Source organism: Misgurnus anguillicaudatus, chromosome 18 (assembly GCF_027580225.2).
Source record: "Misgurnus anguillicaudatus chromosome 18, ASM2758022v2, whole genome shotgun sequence".
Classification (NCBI taxonomy): domain Eukaryota; kingdom Metazoa; phylum Chordata; class Actinopteri; order Cypriniformes; family Cobitidae; genus Misgurnus; species Misgurnus anguillicaudatus.
In genome coordinates, this window is record NC_073354.2 from 8,367,696 (window position 1) to 8,389,438 (window position 21,743).

The window sequence follows — 21,743 nt, forward strand, 5'->3', positions numbered from 1 at the left end:
CCTCCCCAAGTGCGTCATTAACATAATGCAAGTCCCTTCAGAAAAACGCGATTATGCGATCGCATGATTCAATGCATAATCAGCTAAAGTCCGCATATTTATGTTGCTGACAATTTTTTTTAATACACTGCACTTTCGCCAAGTAAATTGCAGATCTTCGCCCCCATAATATTCGGGGCTTGCATGATTTCATAATCTCGCATTTTTGTAGCAAAAAGTCACATATATCTTAGCAGAAAGCTGAAAAATTTTGTAAGTACTTACAAGAGCAACCATGTCCCCTGTTTGCCATGGGAATGTTATGAAGTGACGTAATTACCTACGTGAACATCAATGAAAAGCTGCAAAAGCTGCAAACAGTTTTTGCAAATTCTCACCGTTTTTGCAAGTTCCCGCAATTTTTACAAGTTCCTGCAATTAGCCCACTCATTTTTTGTTTTGTAATGTTTTATGGCTTTATTTATAATAATGTTTTGTATTTATTATCATTTCACTGTCAATTGTTGTGTGGAGAATTTATCCTATTATTAATCCCTGTGGGTTTTTTTCCATCTACCGTCTTTGTGATCCATTTTTAAATTAATAAGGTCCCTGTGCATGCTTGCTGATCGCGTCCATGAGATTGGTGCAATGACAAAATAATTTTAATGCATGTAGGGCCCTCATCTTGTTGCGGGGCCCCTGGCAATCGCGGCCACAGTCACACAAGCATAAACTGATAAATATATACGCCAACAATGTTCATTGTTGTCTGCTTTGTAACCTTAAATGAACCCACATCAAAATGGAGTAAAAACAAGCACCCCCAGCTTCACTAGTGGATATGTCAACCGAAACATACAGCGATACATAACAAAATGAACTTCAGGTATATTGTTCCAATGAGCCTGTGTAGTTATTTTTTAACTATAAAAAACTATTCATTTGTCATTAAATGCTTATTCAGTGTTCACTAAACATCCCAGCCTGGTATTTTTCCATATGTTTGTGTAAATGTGTACATTACAGTGTTTTTGTATCAGCTAAATACGGCTGTAAATCGATTATTAACTGCACAATAAAAGCACTACTGCCTTTATTTAGCGTCAAAATCTGTTTTTAATTAGTTTCCCCAAAACTGCTACAAATGGAGCACTTAAAAACTCTTTGCAGAAAATGTCAGTAAAGCGAAGCAGAGGTTGGATTAATGATAAGAGCAGACTCATGCCAGGGCAACTCCCTGCACTGGAATGATGTGGGTTTGACTTCATCTGGCTCACGGTTTGTGTGAACTACAATAACCTTCATTCAGTTTCCAGGCATCTGAAAGCAAACTGGAGAACATCGGCAGATATCTCTAAACATTCTTCAAGTGGCACCCACAGGTCAATGCAGCAGCGCTCGCCGTCTTCAGCGTGTCCTTCTAAAACAGCATGAAAATCTGTGTTTACCCATGAAACACTCAAATGTCTGTTTATGAGGTGAATATAACAGTCCTCAATGGAGACATCTCAATGTGAGATGTTTCATAAAGAGATCCACTTGAATGCCACTCGACTTCAAGTTTTTTGCTTTTAATGACAGCAAGGAGAGAAATGTGCGTGTCTTCTGGGTGAAATGATGGAGAAATAAAGATGATAAGAAGCAGGCTTGTCCTTGATTTTCCAGAAAGGTGCGTTCACTGTACAATTGTATTGTTGCTTGCTTGCAAACGTTCCTACTTGAAGGATGAATCAGGCAATGAATCTTGTGAATGTTTAAAATGATGGAAATACAGATGGTGCTTCAAGAAACCAAATTTTTTTCTGATTGTACAGAGCAGTAGAATAAAACAGAAAACATGTGAACATATGTGACCCGTGCTAGCAAAATTAGTCAGAATGCGTACCGTCTAATTTTAAGCTAGAGGCAAAAGAAAGTATAAAAGTAGATTTTTTGTGGAAACTGAGGTTTTCATAAAAATAAGTTCATTAAGCCCTCGCCTAGCGATCCCAAAGTTCTAAATATTCATTAAACATCTAATATGATCTTTATTTGTATGTTTTCTGAGAGGTGTACCATCCTGAATGCTTATCAGAACATGGTGCGTTTTCTCCCTTGGTTTGGTTCATTTAGGCTAGTGGTGGGCGATAAATCGCTTGAAATTCTCATGCGTATCTCATCAGTAAAGCCGGTCTACTACTTATCACGAAACCGGCTTTACTGATGAGAATCGCAGGCGATTTATTGCCCACCCCTAGTTTAGGCATACGTGAACACGGCAATCACACTCGGATCCGCACCAAAACGACTGCTCCGAGGCCGCCCGAATAGGGTGGTCTCGGCCCGATTGCAAATGAACTCTGGACCGGTCCGTTATGAACAGGCTGTCTTATTGCTTTTATTAACCATGAACATACCTGATAGCTCTTTGGTGATGAATTCTGGTGAGCACTTCAACTCCATTCAAAAGCAAAGCGCACTTGTTCCTTACGAAATATCTTCTAATTGCTGTTCTCCGCAATAGGTACATGGTCAGAGGCGTCATGCCCATTCAAACTGAGGGGGCACGTGCCCCCTTGTTTTTTTTTTTTTTTTAGCCAAATGGATTTTGCATGCAACCTCAAAATCAAAGAAGCGTCCATTAATCTTTTATTTGTCATTTAATCTGTTTATTATGCACAATATAATCAATTCTGTGCTGCATGCTAGTCACTTTTCTGAGGTTTTCGCCGTTTTGATCGTGTTTTGATCATGTAACATTTCTTTATTATGGCGGCAGGCGCAGACGTCATTAGCGTCTAAGCGCTCATGGGCTCTTTGCTGTTGCTGCAGCATTTTGCTATCTGAGGAATTAAAATGTGTAAAAAAAAAAACGCTACGGTACGGTACGGTAATGAGCAGTTTACCTCCTCTGTGTAGAAAAAGTATGGTTTAGAATGTGACAGTCTCAACGTTATATTAGTAGACTTCTAGATTCATCTTCTTGGTCCAACGCCAAAGTTCGCCAGAGTTCACGGGGGCGTGGAATCACACATGCTCACATATGAGGTAAATGCAAATTTAATGCAAAAATCCGTTCCTCTAATAATTTGATCTACATATTTTTTAAATCATTATTTAAATCAATCACGTGGCTATAGCTTATGTCATTTTCGTTGCTTATATACTTAATGGATTTAAAATAATTTTATAGGATAATGCAGATGTTGTGCAAAATGCATTAATGACACAATTAAACAAGTCACTTATTAAAACTTAAATAAATAAAACATGCCGTTTCAGATGTAAAAATTGGATACCAATATGTCATTATACCTATTAAATAGTGTTTGATAGGAAAGTTAGTCAAAACTTTTATTTTGGAGGTTTTTGCATGAAAGCAGGGGTGTTCAGATTGTTAGAAATGTAAGTGCCATGGAAAAGACTGAAGGCTCTATAATATTTCGTTTGTGCACACTGTGCCCCCTTAAAAAAAATTGGTGCATGACGCCCCTGTACATGGTAAGAATGTTGTCCCGCCTAAGTTTTGATTCTAGCTGCCCATAATGAAGTAATATAACCGTAGTTACCAAAAATAATAAAAAATAAACCCACAAAACTGCTGTCTGTCTATCCTGACAGACAACTTTGAGCGGAATCACAGAAAATAAACAGATGCATTATGATCCATTTAAGTGAGAGTTTACTCGCACATGACATGTATTAACAAAGTCTGGTCCAATTTGAAATATTGCCTTATGAGTACAGAACCAAGATGAAATTGCAACATTGTAGCAATTTAACACCCGGTTTGGGGAGCAAAGCAATCGACCTACAGGTCTGAAAACACCCTTATACAAAGATGCGTCTCCATCCAAATGTGTGTGTGACATTTTGGTTTAGTTTTTAAACATGCAGGACTTATGCAGGAAAATAGTGTGCAGGAATTCCCTCAATGTTAAAAGATTTATGAAGAGAGATCAAATCCGGGACCTGATTGATGTTAAAAACGTTATTAAGAGTGACAAGACTCGAAAACTGACTTAGTGACAGATTTGAAGCATGAACACAGATGCGCGAGTGCTCGACCCCGATATGTAGACATCTACACAGAATTACAGTTTCAAAAATATGTGTCAAAAATTCACACAGATATAATATGTTATGTCTTAAGTAAATGTTTGGCTAACTGTTGAGAAAAATATGATGTGTAACATTATATTAGATCCTTGCATTACAGTAGATCTTAAAACTGTCTGTCTCAATGTCAATCAAACAATAAAAGAAAAAAAGTTTACATATTATTTTCCTGTAGTATTGTTTTTGACTGTGTGTGTGCTAAATCTATTACTTTTACGAGTGATTTTTAGGTATGGATGCAGTGATTTAGCTTTTTAACCTTTAAAAATCTTTAACTCAAATTTTCATCAAAGTTGACTTTGCTGACTTCAAACAGGTCATTTTTTGTCAGATTCCAAAAATTCATACATCGTTTTGGAGAATTTCAAAATCTCTTTTTAAAAAAATTTGCTCATTCTGAGAATTTCAAAACCTCTTTTTAAAAAAATTTGCTCATTCTGACTCATTTTGCCAGCACGGGTCACATTTGGTGCTACTGTATTATATTCACTGCTTTTAAAGCAGGAGATAAGACATGATTCTGATGAAGGTCATCTAAATGACTGAGGAAAGACACACACACACACACACACACACACACACACACACACAAACACACACACACACACACAAACACGCACACACACTACATTTATGGTTTGTAAGACGCTTTTATCCACAGCAACTTGCAGTGCATTACATTTTATTGTATGAGTGTATCCTCGGATCAAGCAATGACCTTTGTGTTACTAAGACAATGATCTATCATCACAAACACACACCCAGACACACACACGTTGTATTAATTAACTTTGTTGCATGCAAACCTTGTGAAACGCAGCAAAAAACACTGCATAAAACCCATAATTGTGTGTGTGATCACTTCATTTGTTCCAGCCATTATCACAAAGTCCTGACAATGTCCGCAGCGTTCTCCTTTAGGTCCTCTTGTAATGAACGTGTACCTGAGTGAAAGTGCAGGCTGACGACCTTCTATGTTCTTCTGCCTTGATTAATAACTTAATATCTTATTAATTAGGAAATATAGCCGAGAGTGAAATGCCTTCATTTCCCTGAGCAGAATCAGCCGTTTGAAAACGAGCGATGAAGCGCAGGAGAGGTGAGCGGCGAAGGTCGAAACGCTCCACTATCCCCTCGCATTCACGTCGCGTTTGAAAAGCTTAATTGTGTCGTGAACGACCAAAGCCTTTATCCCTTCTGCACTTCACAGGTTTTGTCATGTTAATGACAAAGTATTTTCAGAAAGAGAGCAAAAGTTGAGTTTATAGGAAGATTAATGTTCTGTCGCCTGCCTTTTTCTCTCAGCTCTACAGTAAAAGCTCTTGCGATAAAACACCGCCGGAAATTTCTTTCAGCGTTATCAGCGCCCAGAATTTGCCGTATACGGTTTGGTTTGAACGGGGCCGAGGGCAGAAAAAGCACACATTTCACCTGTCAGAAAACGTTCTGGATTCTTTCAAAACACCCCCGCTCGCCTCTGATTCATGAAGCATGAGTTTAGCCAGGCCGTGGCATGTTACGGACACTAGATGAATGAGTGTTTCTGTAAGAGACTCACCCTGCGGCAGATCAGAGGGCAGGAAGGGAACTTCCTGAGCGCTCACGTGAGTCCAGTCGAAATCATCGTAAGGATCCTGCTGGTAGTCACATTGTGCAGGTCCATCATCAAAACTGCATCCACCTGAAACAGAAAACGTTACAGTTATAGTGATAACTCAAACACACAAACACCCGAGGATGCAAAACATTGTCTGTGAATGGCACAAATGCAAACATATTTTGTGATGAGTATGTAATGTGAATGGTATGTGAAATGGTATTTATTTAGCATATTAGGGTGAATATCAAAACTAGGGCCGCAACAACTAATCAGTAAAAATCAATAATGACAATAATTCATCATCGCTTAGTCGGTCTGTGACGTCACATCTAGGGCTGTCACGGTTATGAAATTTGGCTGACGGTTAATTGTCTAATAAATTGTGTGCGATTATGACGATTAATTGCCTGTTTTAAGTTTTTGACGATTATGATGATCATTGTTTTATTGCTTTGACATGTAATTCTTACAATTTTTTTTCGTTTGTTCATGAAATATTTCTCACACATTGTTGTGATTATTTAAATTAAATCTTTTGTAAGGTTTACCCGGCGGTAATAAATCCTTAAGAATAGCATCCTTCACTTCCCTAAATCTGGAATTGCTGTTTTGGAAATGTATGTTTTAACAGGCAGTTCATACTACTTATTAAATGCAGTTTTTTTCAACTGTATTAATTTATCGTGTTACACTGTCAGTTAAGGAGCGCTATCTGATACTGTCTCGTTTTTAGAGGCGCTGCAGCTCCCCCTTGTGTTTTTTAAAGAGATGTGCAATCATTGCGGTGATCGGAAATCATCGCAATGAAGTCAGACAATCACGATGAAACGATTATTTAATCATTGTGACAGCCCTAGTCACATGCTCCCGCAGCATCGTCGGACAGCGCGGACACATGTCTGCTTCATACAACGCGAACTGTGCGCTTATAATTAAAGGAATAGTCTACCCTTTTGCCATATTAAACTATGTTATTCCCTCAACTTAGACATAGGAATGAATGGGTCTAGGCTAAATGCTAACACATTCACGTCGCGCTGTACAGTGCACGCATTGAAAAAAGATAGATATGTATTAATTCGTCTTTTGAGGGAATAACATAGTTTAATATAGCAAAAGGGTAGACTATTCCTTTAAAGTCAGGCACTTTATCTTCATACAACGCAAACTGCACATTTATCAGGCGCTCCTTCTTCTTACCAGATGACCTGCTCTGTTAAAAGGCAAGGTAGGGTTGCCAGGTCCTCTGCCTTTCGGCAGAGTTCTGAATTTGGCTACTTTTAAGCTATTTTTGCAGGTTGATGTTTTTCTGCGGGTTAGAGATTGAAGGATTTGGTTTATTAGTTGTTGGTATGTGGGCTGTGAATAGTCATTGGGATGCTTTTGGACTACTTTTTAATGGCCATGGGGCTGGTTTTGTTACATGGATCTGGCAACCCTGACTGGGCAATGACGGAAAGAAAAGAACCCTGGTTAAAAAACGTTTAATTTCCTTTAATATGAGTGAGTTTGTATTTGATTAATTGTTGTTGGGTTTTCATAAAAACAGTATGACCACAAACTAATCTTCTGTTTTAAAGTAAGGGGGGAATCCAGGTTTTTATTACTTTTACAACGTATGTATAACACTTTCATGTCACAACGGCTTATTTGTTTTGTTAATAATAAATAATGTTCATTCTTAACAAGGTCTAAATTTGAAGATAAAAATGAGTTTATTAATCTGTGGCAAAACGTCTTAATATTTTGACATTTAAAGATGTTTTACTATTTAAAAGCTGCACAAACTTTATTTATTTAAGGCTTAAAGGAATATTCCATTTTCTTAAGAAAAATCCAGATAATTTACTCACCACCATGTCATCCAGAATGTTGGTGTCTTTCTTTGTTCGGTCGAGAAGAAATTGTGTTTTTTGGGGAAAACATTGCAGGATTTTTCTCATTTTAATGGACTTTAATAGAGCCCAACATTTAATACTTAACTCAACACTTAACAGTTTTTTTTCAGCGGAGTTTCAAATGACTGTGAACGATCCCAGGCGAGGCATGGGGGTCTTGTCTAGCGAAACGATTGTCATTTTTGACAAGAAAAATAAAAAATATCCACTTCTCGTCTAGATCCGGTCGTGATGCGTCAGCGTGACCCCACGCAATACGTCATGACGTCAAGAGGTCACAGAGGACGAACGCGAAACTCCGCCCCAGTGTTTACAAATGTGTTGAAAGAGGACCGTTCCTACGTTGTTGTATGTCAACTGATACTAATTAAGGCTTTGTGTCTGTTTATTGGTAACAATGGTCCGCAAATGTGCGTTTTATATATGTAACACGTGACCTCCCTACGTCACTACGCATTTACTTTAGGTCGCGCTGGACCGGATCTAGACGAGAAGTTGTGGTTTAAAAGAGCACATTTCTCATTTTTCCTGTCAAAAATGACAATCGCTTCGCTAGACAAGACCCTTGTGCCTCGTTTGGGGTCGTTTATAGTCCATTGAAACTCTCTATTAAAGTCCATTAAAATGAGAAAAATCCCGCAATGCTCTCCCCAAAAAACACAAATTCTTCTCGAATGGACAAAGAAAGACATCAACATTTTGGATGACATGGTGGTGAGTAAATTATCTGGATTTTTCTTTTAAGAAAATGGAATATTCCTTTAAAATATCAAAAAGATATTAGTAAAACTGTGTGGCTTTTGTACTTTTAAAATTACACATGAATACCCTAATTTAGTGTCTTATTTAGCTATACGTGAACAATTGAATTGAGTAAATATTTATGTTTTTTCCGATTAGTTGTTTAATTAAAAAAAAAAATCGCCAGATTAATAGATTATGAAAATAATCATTAGTTGCAGCCCTAATTCAAAACAACATGAGTTATGATGAGTGTAAAACAGGACTCTTTCTGGAAATTCCCTCATATTAACTTCTTCTCAAGTTCTCATAAACTCACTTCTTATCTGACAGCGTGCCAGGCACTGTAACTCATTAACCAAAGTTCACAATACTGCGCTGTTACTCTACACGTCTGGCTAGTTCTTCTACAAACTGCATGCAAAACTGCAGGCAGCATGCTTGACTCGGGGTGAAATCTTTATTTACCTCATACACATTACACATGTGTGCAGAAATCAGCTGCGACTCATCAACATATTAACAAACAGAAACAGCCAGAAGTGCTGAAAGCTTGGCAAACATACGCTTTATTGTCTTGTAGCACAAGTGGCAGCTCATGGGTTGAATTCCCACAACACACAGACACACACACACACAATAAAGTTTAGCACAGTTTTATATCGATGGGTTTTACTCAAAAGGTCTATTATGTTATAAGACAGTTTATCTGCACACGCTCAAATCTGATTTGCTGATGGCACTCCACCATAGTATCAGACTCTTTAGCTGCAAACACTCATAGCCATGACGTCAAAGAAACAGGAAGAGAAAATGAGTCATGGTTTTAAGACTGCTCTAAAAAAAAGTATTTACATGAAATATTTGCTAATTGATTTGCAAAATGAAATTACTGGAATGCACCACTGCTTTCCAATGGCTGTAAATATATGAAGAGTTTGGTTCCAAAACGCAATAAATCCATTTTGACAAATTTTGGTAAAAACGTGTTTTCTATACCAAGAAAGTGACAAGATGAAAACAACTATTTTCTGTTACAAACTTTCACATAGCATCTTTAGGTTATAAAAACATAAAAAACTCAAATCCATAAGTTGATTTTCAAAGATTTATTATAAAAACGGATTATTTTTTCCACAAAATGCAATAAATCCATGACAAGTTTTTATTCAAAATGCTATAAATCTATTGAATCAATAGCCTATATAAATGTGCATTCATCTTTGCCATGTTATATTCATTTAGTTGACTAGTTGTACACACTAATTAAAAATATAAACATTAATGTTATTAATCAAAACACTTACTTTGTCATATTAAGAACCCTGTCATTGCGGTTACTTGACGTCTTCGCTTAACGTCTTTCACAGAGATCATCTGTAAAATGTTTTTGGTCCTGCTCGATTTTCGTTGACTTTGAGTAAAATTATGGAAAGTTTTTCATAAGATCCTCTGGGGTCAATGTGTTAGCATGAGAAGCTTGATGCTGTCGGGAGAACAAGCACCCGTCTCCCGAGTGCCTCTCAGGGAAATTGTTAGATGCTGATGGCTTACGTTTCTTTCCCATCACAGAAAACCATCACAGGTTTAGCGATGCAATTAAAGTATTATTTTGTTTTGTTTGTTGATCACGTAGTACAAAGTAGATGAGGAAAACCAGGACTCCGTGTACTCAGCGCGTCCGCCATTGTTTGTTTACATTGCGTGAACGGTGGGCTGTAATATCAGAAATGGATTTATTGCGTTCTGTAAAAAAGGAGCAGTGGCGTTTGTCGCATTTTGGGAAAAAAGGGAGAAAAGATGACAGAATAACACGGCGGATATTGGATTTTGCGTAAAATTAAGAATTTACTTTTAACTACTGACCTGATATAATGCTGATTTTGGCAGTAACTCATTTTTTTCAAAAATGGCGTTTATTGCGTTTTGGAACCAAACTCTTCAGATACAAGCCTGTGTGTACCTATATTTTCTGGGAACAAATGTGTAACCAAAAGTGAGCCAAACCTGAGAAAAACCTCCCTTTGGGGACGTCATTAATTGTAAAAAACGTTATAAAAATATTATATTTTATAAAATATTTATATTATATTTACTGTAAAAATGCTGACATTTTTAGGGTTAGGGGTCTTTACAGGTGTGCGTAGGTCCTACGGTGTAGCATCGAAGCATAGGCTACGCGGCACTTTTCATTCATACTTCTGTATCATCGTCCAGTCACGTACATGTAAACCCAGAAGCAGCTTGGTCAGTAAACCCACAAACGAAGAAGCAGCAGCAGCAGCAACTTGCTGTGTATAATTTGAGAAGACCAGCAGTGATGGAGATAATTAGATAGTGACTTTTGTTGGAGTTAAATTACTCTTTAACTTTTTACATAATTGTTCTTACCATCGCAAGCAGAAATGCCTATGAAAAAATGTGACACTTTTTTTTTTACCTGACGGGAGGGGTTCTAGCAGACTAAACGTAGAGCTTGTGGTCTGCATAGAACGAACACATTGTTAAATTTTTGGCAAGGTGCATGTCAGGCTACGCAGAGCTAAACACAGAACATACACGCAACAATAAATGACTTTTAATGTATGCGAATGTACGCACAAGGTAGTACACACAGCCTTGGAAACATATTATTTGACTCATACATGTACATAGACATTCGGCGCATACACAATGCGACAAAATGCAATGCATCTCCTGGGCTTCATAATACATTTTCCTGTAGGTGCAGGCACAACCTACATGAACAAAGTATGCAGTTACTGTACACGTAACTTTGCATTTACGTAAAAACAGAACTATACTTCCAGCTTTAGTGTTAGATTATAGTGTTTATAACTAGTGCTCTATAAAAACAACAAAAATCTGTGGAATGTCCTCATTTAGATAGATAAGTACACATGCGTGTGTGCATGTGTGTCATTGACTGATTTGCATACTTCCTTCAGTAAATCAGCTGTTAAACAAAACACATAATCTATGCAAAAAACACTCATTACGAGAATAGGAACAAGCCTTTTAGACTGTGCACTAGGCGCACAAACCATTTTTCCCGTTGTTAAATTAGCAAAAGTGGATTTGGACACGCTCTTTTAGACTGTGCCCCATGCGTTTAGATTAAGGGTCTCCTACCTTTTTGTGGGCAAGGGTTACCACAATGGATAAAACAATCTGGAGGGCTACTTCTTGATATAGTCTACTCAAAACTTTTTTATTTTACTTGTTGATTTTATTTAATTTTATTTTACTTGTTGATATGTTTTAGTATTGTTTAAAATGTTAACATAAGCAAACCAAGCCAAGCTAATATAAAAAAATATGTAATAAATAAATATTACAATTGACACTATTTATAGAATGTGCTTTGACCACGTTGGAGACCCCTGCTTTAGATCGTTAAAATAGGGCCCCTTAAAGTTTGTTTGTGGGACCTACCATTATCGTACAGTTACAATAAAAGTGACAGGAGTGCAAACGTTGCGACTTACCCCATAGATGGGGTTCATTGTATACAAACAGAGGGTTTGTTGTAACACCTGCTAGAAAATTTAGTTTAAACAGAAAGAATTCAATACAATTCTGTCTATATACTAAAGGTGGATATTGTTTATATAATAGATGGATATTCACACATTTATCCATCCATGATCCTTCATATAACCATTCTTGTATTAAGCATCAATGCATATAAATAGATTTTTTTTGAAGGGCTGCACAATTAAGACCAAAAAAAAAACTATAATTATGAGTTATTTCCTCTGATATTTTATTAACAGTTGTCATTTTGACGAATTGTAATTTCATGGTTTTTATTTCAGTATCTTTGTATAGCTGAGGTTTAGTTGTAGTCACTGTTTGACAACTAACCCCGCTGCATAGAAATGTTTTCAATCCCAGCTATCAGTTACTAGGAGTTGCTGACTTGTTTTAAAATGGTGTTATGTTTTAGGTAACAAGACAGTGATTAAAATAATATAAGGTTGGATAAGATGAAGAAATTTACTTCCATGACTCCAAAACACTCTCTGTTCAATATCATAATGAAAACACATCAAAACTTTTCACAAATTCACAAGAGATCATCTTCTGACAGTAAAAGACCAAAAGCACAGATTGCTCCGCCCTGTATAAATACAGTGGGGCAAAAAAGTATTTAGTCAGCTACCAATTGTTCAAGTTCTCACACTTAAAAAGATGAGAGAGGCCTGTAATTTTTGTCAAAGGTACACGTCAACTATGAGAGACAAAATGAGAAAAAAAATCCAGAAAATCACATTGTCTGATTTTTTAAGAATTTATTTGTAAATTATGGTGAAAAATAAGTATTTGGTCAATAACAAAAGTTTATGTCAATACTTTGTTATATACCCTTTGTTGGCAATGACAGAGATCAAACGTTTTCTGTAAATCTCCACAAGGTTTTTACACACTGTTGCTGGTAGTTTGGCCCATTCCTCCATGCAGATCTCCTCTAGAGCAGTGATGTTTTGGGGCTGTCGCTGGGCAACACGGAATTTCAACTCCCTCCAAAGATTTTCTATGGGGTTGAGATCTGGAGACTGGCTAGGCCACTCCAGGACCTTGAAATTATTCTTATGAAACCACTCCTTCTTTGCCCGGGCGGTATGTTTGGGATCACTGCCATACTGAAAGATCCAGCCACGTTTCATCTTCAATGCCCTTGCTGACGAAAGGAGGTTTTGAGTCAAAATCTCACGATACATGGCCCCATTCATTCTTTCCTTAACTCGGATCAGTTGTCCTGGTCCCTTTGCAAAAAAACAGACCCAAAGCATGAGGTTTCCACCCCCATGCTTCACAGCAGGTATGGTGTTCTTTGGATGCAACTCAGCATCTTTCTCCTCCAAACACAAGAAGTTGAGTTTCTACCTAAAAGTTATGTTTTGGTTTCATCTGACCATATGACATTCTCCCACTCTTCTTCTGGATCATCCAAATGCTCTCTAGCAAACTTCAGACGGGTCCGAACATGTACTGGCTTAAGCAGGTGGACACATCTGGCACTGCAGGAATTGAGTCCCTGGCTGCATAGTGTGTTACTGATGGTAGCCTTTGTTACTTTGGTCCCAGCTCTCTGCAGGTCATTCACTAGGTTCCCCCATGTGGTTCTGGGATTTTTGCTCACCATTCTGGTGATAATTTTTACCCTACGGGATGAGATCTTGCGTGGAGCCCCAGATCGAGGGACATTATCAGTGTTCTTGTATGTCTTTCATTTTCTAATAATTGCTCTCACAGTTGATTTCTTCACACCAAGCTGCTTACCTATTGCAGATTCAGTCTTCCCAGCCTGGTGCAGGTCTACAATTTTGTTTCTGGTGTCCTTTGACAGCTCTTTGGTCTTGGCCATAGTTGAGTTTGCATTCTGACTGTTTTAGGTTGTGGACAGGTGTCTTTTATACTGCTAACAAGTTCAAACAGGTGCCATTAATACAGGTAACAAGTGGAGGACAGAGGATCCTCTTAAAGAAGAAGTTACAGGTCTGTGAGAGAAAGAAATCTTGCTCTTTTGTTATTGACCAAATACTTATTTTCCACCATAAATTGCAAATAAATTCTTAAAAAATCAGACAATGTGATTTTCTGGATTTTTTTCCTCATTTTGTCTCTCATAGTTGAAGTGTACCTATGATGAAAATTACAGGCCTCTCTCATCTTTTTAAGTGGGAGAACTTGCACAATTGGTGGTTGACTAAATACTTTTTTGCCCCACTGTATGTAAAGTAGCCGTGTTACAGTTAACCCCGTGTTAGTTTTTGCCCTGCTCACCCCTATTTATTTAAAACTGTTATATAGCCATTCGGTTGTCACTTTCTCTTTTATCAGAGTTTTTCCTTCTGCATGCATGTTCTTAGCTGTATCTTGGCTGTAGTTGGTTTTTGGACAAATCTTAAAAAGATTGCTACAGTGAGGTTTAGGTTCACAAACAGCTTAATGCATTTCAGATTGCTTTCCAAACAGTATTCACATATATTTTCACTATTTGGATCTCATCTTCCAGCTCTCAGATTTTACCTTCTCACCTCTTGTATCTCATCGATTAGCCAACAATCAGTGTGAAGAAACATCATCTCGCCGGTCTCAGTGTTAGTGAGTTTTAAAGCAGTGCATTCATTAGATGAGTCTTTCTCACCTGTGTTAAAGGTCAGACACTCTGTGTTTTACATCCACTGACCTTTACAACCCCTTAATGATGTTATGGAGCGAGCAGAAATCCAGACAGATAAAGGTGATAATTAAAACCAACCTTCATGGTTAGAAAAGAATATTTGAACTTAACCTATGACAACTATTTACAGTAAAGTTATAGAAATAAAAACCTGGGCCAAAATAAACAAAAAGCCACGAGTCTGTAGGGTTGGGCGGAGCTCGGGTTGGGATTAAGCTCATTTTGCTTCTAGTGTCCGGATACAATCTTAAGAGTCAGGGCGCCTGAGAGAGAAAACTAATGAAGCATTTGACAGATAGGATTACGCAAGATGCCTTTTGAAGGTATGAAAAGATCTGTGTCAGTTTGAAACCAATACACCAACCAAACGTCTAATAGTACAACTGGAGACGCCTCTCTGACATTCTCATTGAAGTTTACTAGACCTTATTTACATCAACCACTTCACATGATACATGAGCTGACCTGACCCCTTTACACTGAACACAAATAAAATGTTAAATAATATAAGTGTTAACATTTATAGTTTACACACAATACAACAAAACTTGTAATGCAATTAATTTATTTTACACAAAAATTTCTATTAATTCAACAAAAACATATTTACACCGATTGCAATTTTCTTACCGATTCCATTTTTTTTCTAAGATTTTTTTCTAAGAACTATTATTTTTGTTTGTAGCCTATAGGCTGTCATTTTGTGGGTACAGCTCTTCTTATGTTCCTCTATTACTTTTCCGCATACGGAATTAAGTTGGAAATGTCGTGACACTGACCGGCTGGTCCCGGTCTGAGTATGCGTAAAATTGGCCATTTCTGATCTCTGGTCGGTCGATCTGTCGATCTCTAATTTACACTAGCCTATATCTCTACTATGAGTGTGTAAAACTATTTATTTTCAAAGTCGATTAGTCAGTGTGTTTGAAAAACGAAGCGACTAAAGGTCCAAGAATACTTAAAAAAAACCATCGAACACACGACCTTGCAAACTTCATTTGACGCCTTTTTGTAAAACATTTTACTTCTTTCTTCTGTCCTACATGCTACAAACTTATTTATGTACACATGCGACCTGCGTGTACAAAGTATGTGCGGTTACAAAAATCCGCTGTACTGTGCTTGCTTACTATTCTAATGAGAATTTTGCATCACGAACACCAGTGTTGGGGGTAACGCATCACAAGTACGCGTGCATTACGTAATGCGATTACTTTTCCGAAGTAACGAGTAAAGTAACGCATTACTTTTTAAATATACACATTAATATTTGAGTTACTTTTTTAAAAAAGTAATGCAAGTTACTTTTTTAGTTTAATTAATTAGATAAACTAAAGTAGTCACATTATGCACTCTATGCGTATACGCCTGTGTGGGAACAGTTTGAGTCAGAAACTGAGATTCAGGCCAGAGCTCGACATTTTTGTGATGAAATATGCAATTTCTGAATGCAGAACTTTTCAGTCTTAAAAAACACCTGCAAGGCCTGAAAGAGATCAAGCCTCAGCCAAGAAAAAGTAACACAAAAGTAACGTAAGCATTACCTTCCATGACAAGTAACCAAGTAATGCAATTAGTTACTTTTTTGGGAGTAACTTAATATTGTAATGCATTACTTTTAAAAGTAACTTTCCCCAACACTGACATACACTGCATGCTGACCCTCGCATATACGTATAAAGTAAAGTAGACCCAAGACTTAACAGGTCATTAGTAGGTCTGGTATAATCGAGAATGCTCCAGTTCAGAATGATTTAAAGACTCAGAGATGGAAAAAACAGAGCTCGCAGTAGAGATAAGTTAAAGACTACACAGGAGGCACGGCTGTACATTTGGTAAATCCCACACATAATAATATACAAATTGCTAATTAAATGCATTAAAGAAAATCGTCTCTCTCTTACACACACACACATACAGCTGATTTATAATGTCAGACTAATAACACTGCTGTCATTTACTGTTAATCCACAGACTTATAATCATGTCAGGCTAATATTATTTATGGGGGCATGTACAACAAAGCATTTAAACGCAACTAAAAACGCCAAGCGGGTGCTGACTTTGGGTGCTTGCCAGCTTTTTTTAGCTAAGCGCTTTGGTTGCTATGATACTTCTGCTTTGTTTATCAGTCGTTGAACAATGCGCCAGTTGGTTGCTGTAATATTTGTCCCACCCCTCCTCCACTGTGATTGGATGGCTGAGTGTAAAGTGACATTGACGAGCTGAGCGTTTCACCTGATGTTAAACATTTTTCAACTTTGGGCGCTAGAAAAAACCTTGAGGGCCGACGCACAGCACAGACAAAACCAGCAAGCTGCTGCCAGAATTAAAAACATATGCCAGCCGTAGGCCTAAACAAGTGATTCTTGCAAAATTAGACTTATGAGGTGTCATGAAACATTTTGATGAAAAAGTAAATGCAAAGTAAGAATATCAAAATAAGAAGCATAGAGATACAAACATCCCTTCATGTACTATTTTGTACATGATTTCAAATGACATCATACAAAATTTTTGTTTTTTCCACATTTAAGGGGAAATTTTTTATTACCACACCGTGTCCATGACTGAATTTGGGTTCTTTGACATGGAAAATTTATAATTAAAAAATCTAAAAAATAAAAAGGTTCGGTGCATGTTATACTATAAACATTTACAGTAAAGAAAAGTGTTATTTGGTGATCATTGGTAAATGTAGAGACAATAATAAGGAATATAAATGTGTCATCCTCCGTAACAATTTTCAATCATTGTTTAAGCCCTCAAGGAACTAACATTAAAAAAAAACTAGTTGGAAAGGACATTATTGACTGTGACACTCAAGATGGCAACCAGGTAAGCAGTTCTTGTTTTTTCTCTCCAGATAAAAGTTGAAATTTTGTTTGTCATAGTACCTAGACTACTTTTTAGTTCTCATTACCAAAACATGAGTTTGTACATGCATATATTTAATGTAATATCATGTTGCGGTAATGATAATTTTTTATAATTAAAATTTTTGTAAATAATTCTATAGGAAATATGTTTTAAATCCTTTAAAAATAATGGTTATAGTAAGTTCAGACCTTAATCTTATATGTGCAAAAAAATGGCTTCAAGGGTTTTTTTAAAAAATCTGATGCTGGACACCTTCTAAGTCTGGACTTTGTGAGAATCACCCAAACGTTTTGGTGTACACGCTCTCTAAGACAAAATTATACATCGTTATACATGCACAAATTTTCTGAAACTTTAACATTTAACAAAAACTGTGTTTGTATAAAACTGAAAATCATTTCATCTTTGTAATTTTAATGTATTAGTCTTTTGCATATCTGTGCGTGTTTTGAGTTTGTTAAATGCATTTGCCAGCGGTTTGCTTAGTCAAACAAATAAGATCCCCAAACCAGAGCAAAACATCTTCAAATTCAGGACAAAATTGCAACACCCACTGAATCCTCTCTCCGCTGTTTGGCAGTTCTGCCGAGTTTAATTTATCTACAGAAGAGGAAACTGAGCCCAAGCCTAACAGAAGCTCCTGCCTACATACGCACGCACACACACACACTCACAATATTCTTTAACATCACAGCCCAACACCTCCACACACCATCTGACTATGTTTGACGCTAGAGATGTGCCTGGATCTGCTGGACGAACCGCCGTGAGCTGGCCTGAGGACAAAACCATGCCAACACTTCTTCAATTTATTCACTTTGGACTTAATTCATCCGCTTAACTATTTAGGATGTCCACATCACACACACGCAGTTCTGCCGAATAATCTTAATATCTCACTGAATGTTTCACATTGGTTGTTTTATGGCTGAGCAGCGCTCGTCGAGTCAGATGCGGTGGGACGTGTGAGCTGAGGGGTTTAATAGCTGCGTAACGTGTCGCTTCGCTCCAGATGGGCCAGAAACACAGCTCGTACATTCAGTGCGGCTGGAAGGACACTAACAGGCCTGATTTGCATACTAATCTATGACTGCAAATATTCAGCTTTGCTAATGAAATAAGAGCCTGCTCTTCATTTACATAATAAAATAATTATTGTCTCTGATAGGCCTCAAGGGCAAAACCTGTTCACCGTCCCTGATAAACACGAGTTAACAGCTCCGTCATCGCGCGTTCATAAATGAAACTTATTAATAGTTATTGAGAAATAGTTTTCATTTCTGATTGTACAAAAGTCTATGAAAGGGTCGCTCAAAATCGATTCTTAATGCTGCAAACCAGCCACATGTGAAAGACGATATGCTGGCATCAATCACTGAGCTATAATCATCGCCACAACTAAAGTGAAAAACACAAATAATGATCCAATCAGGATGAAGAAACACAAATAGTGTTGGTGTCGTTTGGAGGAAAATGGGAAAATGTTATTTTACAGAAGGTTAGTCACAGAAAGTGTAATATTGATCAATTTCACTGGAGAGCTGAGATACAATCAGACTCAAAAACAAAAATCTACTCTATTATACAGCATACTGAAGATGAAATACATGTAAAACCTACATACGATATCGAATAAAGGAGGGAAACTGAATAATTGTTGACCAACCCTGACTAAATCATCAATAGAGCTGGTTATTGGCAAGGGCCTCACGGTATGACACGTATCACGATACAATACTATCACCATAGTTAGCTGTATCAATATTTTCGGGTTTTAGCCAGTTTGTTTGTGTTGCATTTTAAGTAAAGAAATAATAAAATATTACTGCTCAAAGCTTAAGACAATGGCTCTCATTCACTAAGAATGCGTACGCACAAATTTGTGCATGAAATGTTTACTAAGGTTTTCACTAACAAATGATTCAACAAATACTTTCGCACCAACATTTCTTCTAAATGTATGAAAAATTTAAGAACAACTAATACCACACGTACGCAATAATTATGTATGTTATGATCAAATACTAGGCTAATTATAATAATGTTGGTATATAATTGAAATTTTTATTTTTTATATAATTTATATTCATATAATTTATATTATAATATTGTATATATTATTCTTATTATAAACAGTATATTATACATTAATATATAGACGGTTTCAGCAGTAACAACATAAACAAGCGGCTGTCGTGGTCCGCACGTAACTTCCGGTAAACTCTGCTAAGAATAAATAACAACAATGTTCTTTAAACGTAGTTTATTTACAAGCAAAAAACTAAACAAGAACAACAACACATAGATTACCTAGGAAACCCAAACATTTGTTATTTTCGACGAGACATTGGTTCAAGAGATCAGTTTGGCAACTAGTCAGACCATTTAAAAAAGCGAAACCGGAAGTAAAGTTCGATCCAGACGTGTATCGCGTCAGCGCACGTGCGTCCGATGAAACCGTCTATAGGCTATATTAGTTTTTTCTACACATAAAGAAGATGCACATAATGAGAAATCTCCATGCTTTGCTTCTTCACTTTTTAAAATCTTAAAGCAACACTAAGAGTTTTTGCTCTTTGCTCCCCCTACAGGCTGAAAGCGGAATTGTCCATTACCACTGTCGTAAATAATTTAGCCTACTGCAGCAAAGCTGGCTCTGATTGGATTGTAGGTCTGCCGTAAAGCAAGTTTTTGTAGTTTTCACTCGAACTACAGGACCGCGACCCGACGGTTGGAAACTTCTTTAATGCGGTTTTGGCCGATAGAGGGATGCAAAGTGAATGTGAAAGTGAAGTTCACCCTGTTTTGAGTGGATGAACCACTGAAACTTTTTTGAACATGTTATTTTAAGGTAAAAAAAAACTCTTTAGTGTTGCTTTAATGCCCAATGTAAACATAATGTAATGTAATGCGGTGTTTAAACGTCAATCACTCAATCAAGGTCTCCAGTCTGTTTTATTTTTTATACAGATGCGCGTCTCTGGTGAAGTCATATTAAGTCTTTGTTATCGCATCTCATATAATTCATTTTAGCAATACCTGTTACTCAAGGTCCTCCCAAATCAAAAATGCGAACAAAACGAAACTTTACCGATAATAAATATGATCATGGATTTGTTTTCAACCATTTTTGCTTTGGTGACAAACTGCTCTAAAATTTTCTGTGGACAACCGCTGTACTGCGGAAAGGCCTTCTATGGAGCTGGTTTAGGCATGTATTATGCAAATTGCCAACCTTGCACACGCAGGCGCTCATGTAGAACACTCCAAATTTACTAACGTAAGAACAAGTATAAGAACAAATTCATATGCGTAGGCACGTGTTGTGAATTAGGCAGAAAGTTTTCGTGAAGTTCAAATGTGCAAATAAATTTGAAAAACGTATGCAATTATTAGTGAATGAGACCCAATGTGACTTTGGTGTCTTTGAGCATCAAAACAGAGAAGACAGAAATGAAGGCTAAATGGCATCTCACACTTCTACCTAAAACAAAATGTTAAATTATCCAGAAATAACAGAAGATGAAAGTAAACAATGCAGGTCACTTCATCTGTTGTGACATCTGAGTGCTTGAAATTACATTCACGCCTGTGACCAAACCTCACATGCACACCGAGTTTTACCAGTCAACTCTCACCATTAATTCCTGCAAAAGAGAGAAGGCGTCTTCTTGAAGGGCACAAAGTTATTTTCTGCTTGTAGAGCAAAATGTCAAACCATTGTAAATGGATTTCCTACCAATTAAAAGACTGCAAGCAAAACCTTCAGAAACTGTCAAAATAAAGCTCAGTCCTCCTTCACCCTCACTAAAAGTGTTTGACTCCAAACTTCAGCGGATTCACTCGAACACATGCCAATTAAAGACAACTTCAACACAGAGATTATAAAATAAATACAATAAATAATGTCAAATGTAAAACACATCTGTCATTCTGTCTGTCACAAACCGCTCCTCATTATTATCAGGGTAATGAGATCAAGACTATGTCTCATTACAGTAGACTAACGACAATTAAAGTGAAAAACCTGCATAATTTCATAATGTAAAATAGGGCTTGACACTATATAGAGATTTGGTATTATATTGGTATTTTTCCCAGCGGTAAACGGAATGAGACCGTATCATCTATATCGGTACAACAATCCTTCCTAAAATGCATTAAACTTTCGTTTACAAAGATGTGAAACTCACCGAGTGAGTAAAACAGGTGTTTTAGCATTAGTTGTAAACTTGTGGACCTATTTTTCCAAACGCCTCACATCCGTACATTCTTCCTTGAGAGCTTGAATAATAGACACTCCAGCCCAGTTGGTGGCGATAATCCACCTTTGCCAATTGCAAGAATACAAACA

At 37.1% G+C, this 21,743-nt stretch overlaps 1 protein-coding gene across 16 annotated transcripts in view; it reads right to left on the reverse strand.

Moving 5' to 3' along the window:
* Positions 1-21,743, reverse strand: part of ptprk (protein tyrosine phosphatase receptor type K) — a 259,761-nt gene that overhangs the window by 194,538 nt on the left and 43,480 nt on the right. For all 16 annotated transcript variants that reach the window (XM_073855763.1, XM_073855764.1, XM_073855768.1 and 13 more), the window contains one exon: positions 5,639-5,761. In XM_073855763.1, coding sequence (XP_073711864.1) covers positions 5,639-5,761 — 123 coding nt within the window. The remainder of the gene's footprint in view (positions 1-5,638; positions 5,762-21,743) is intronic.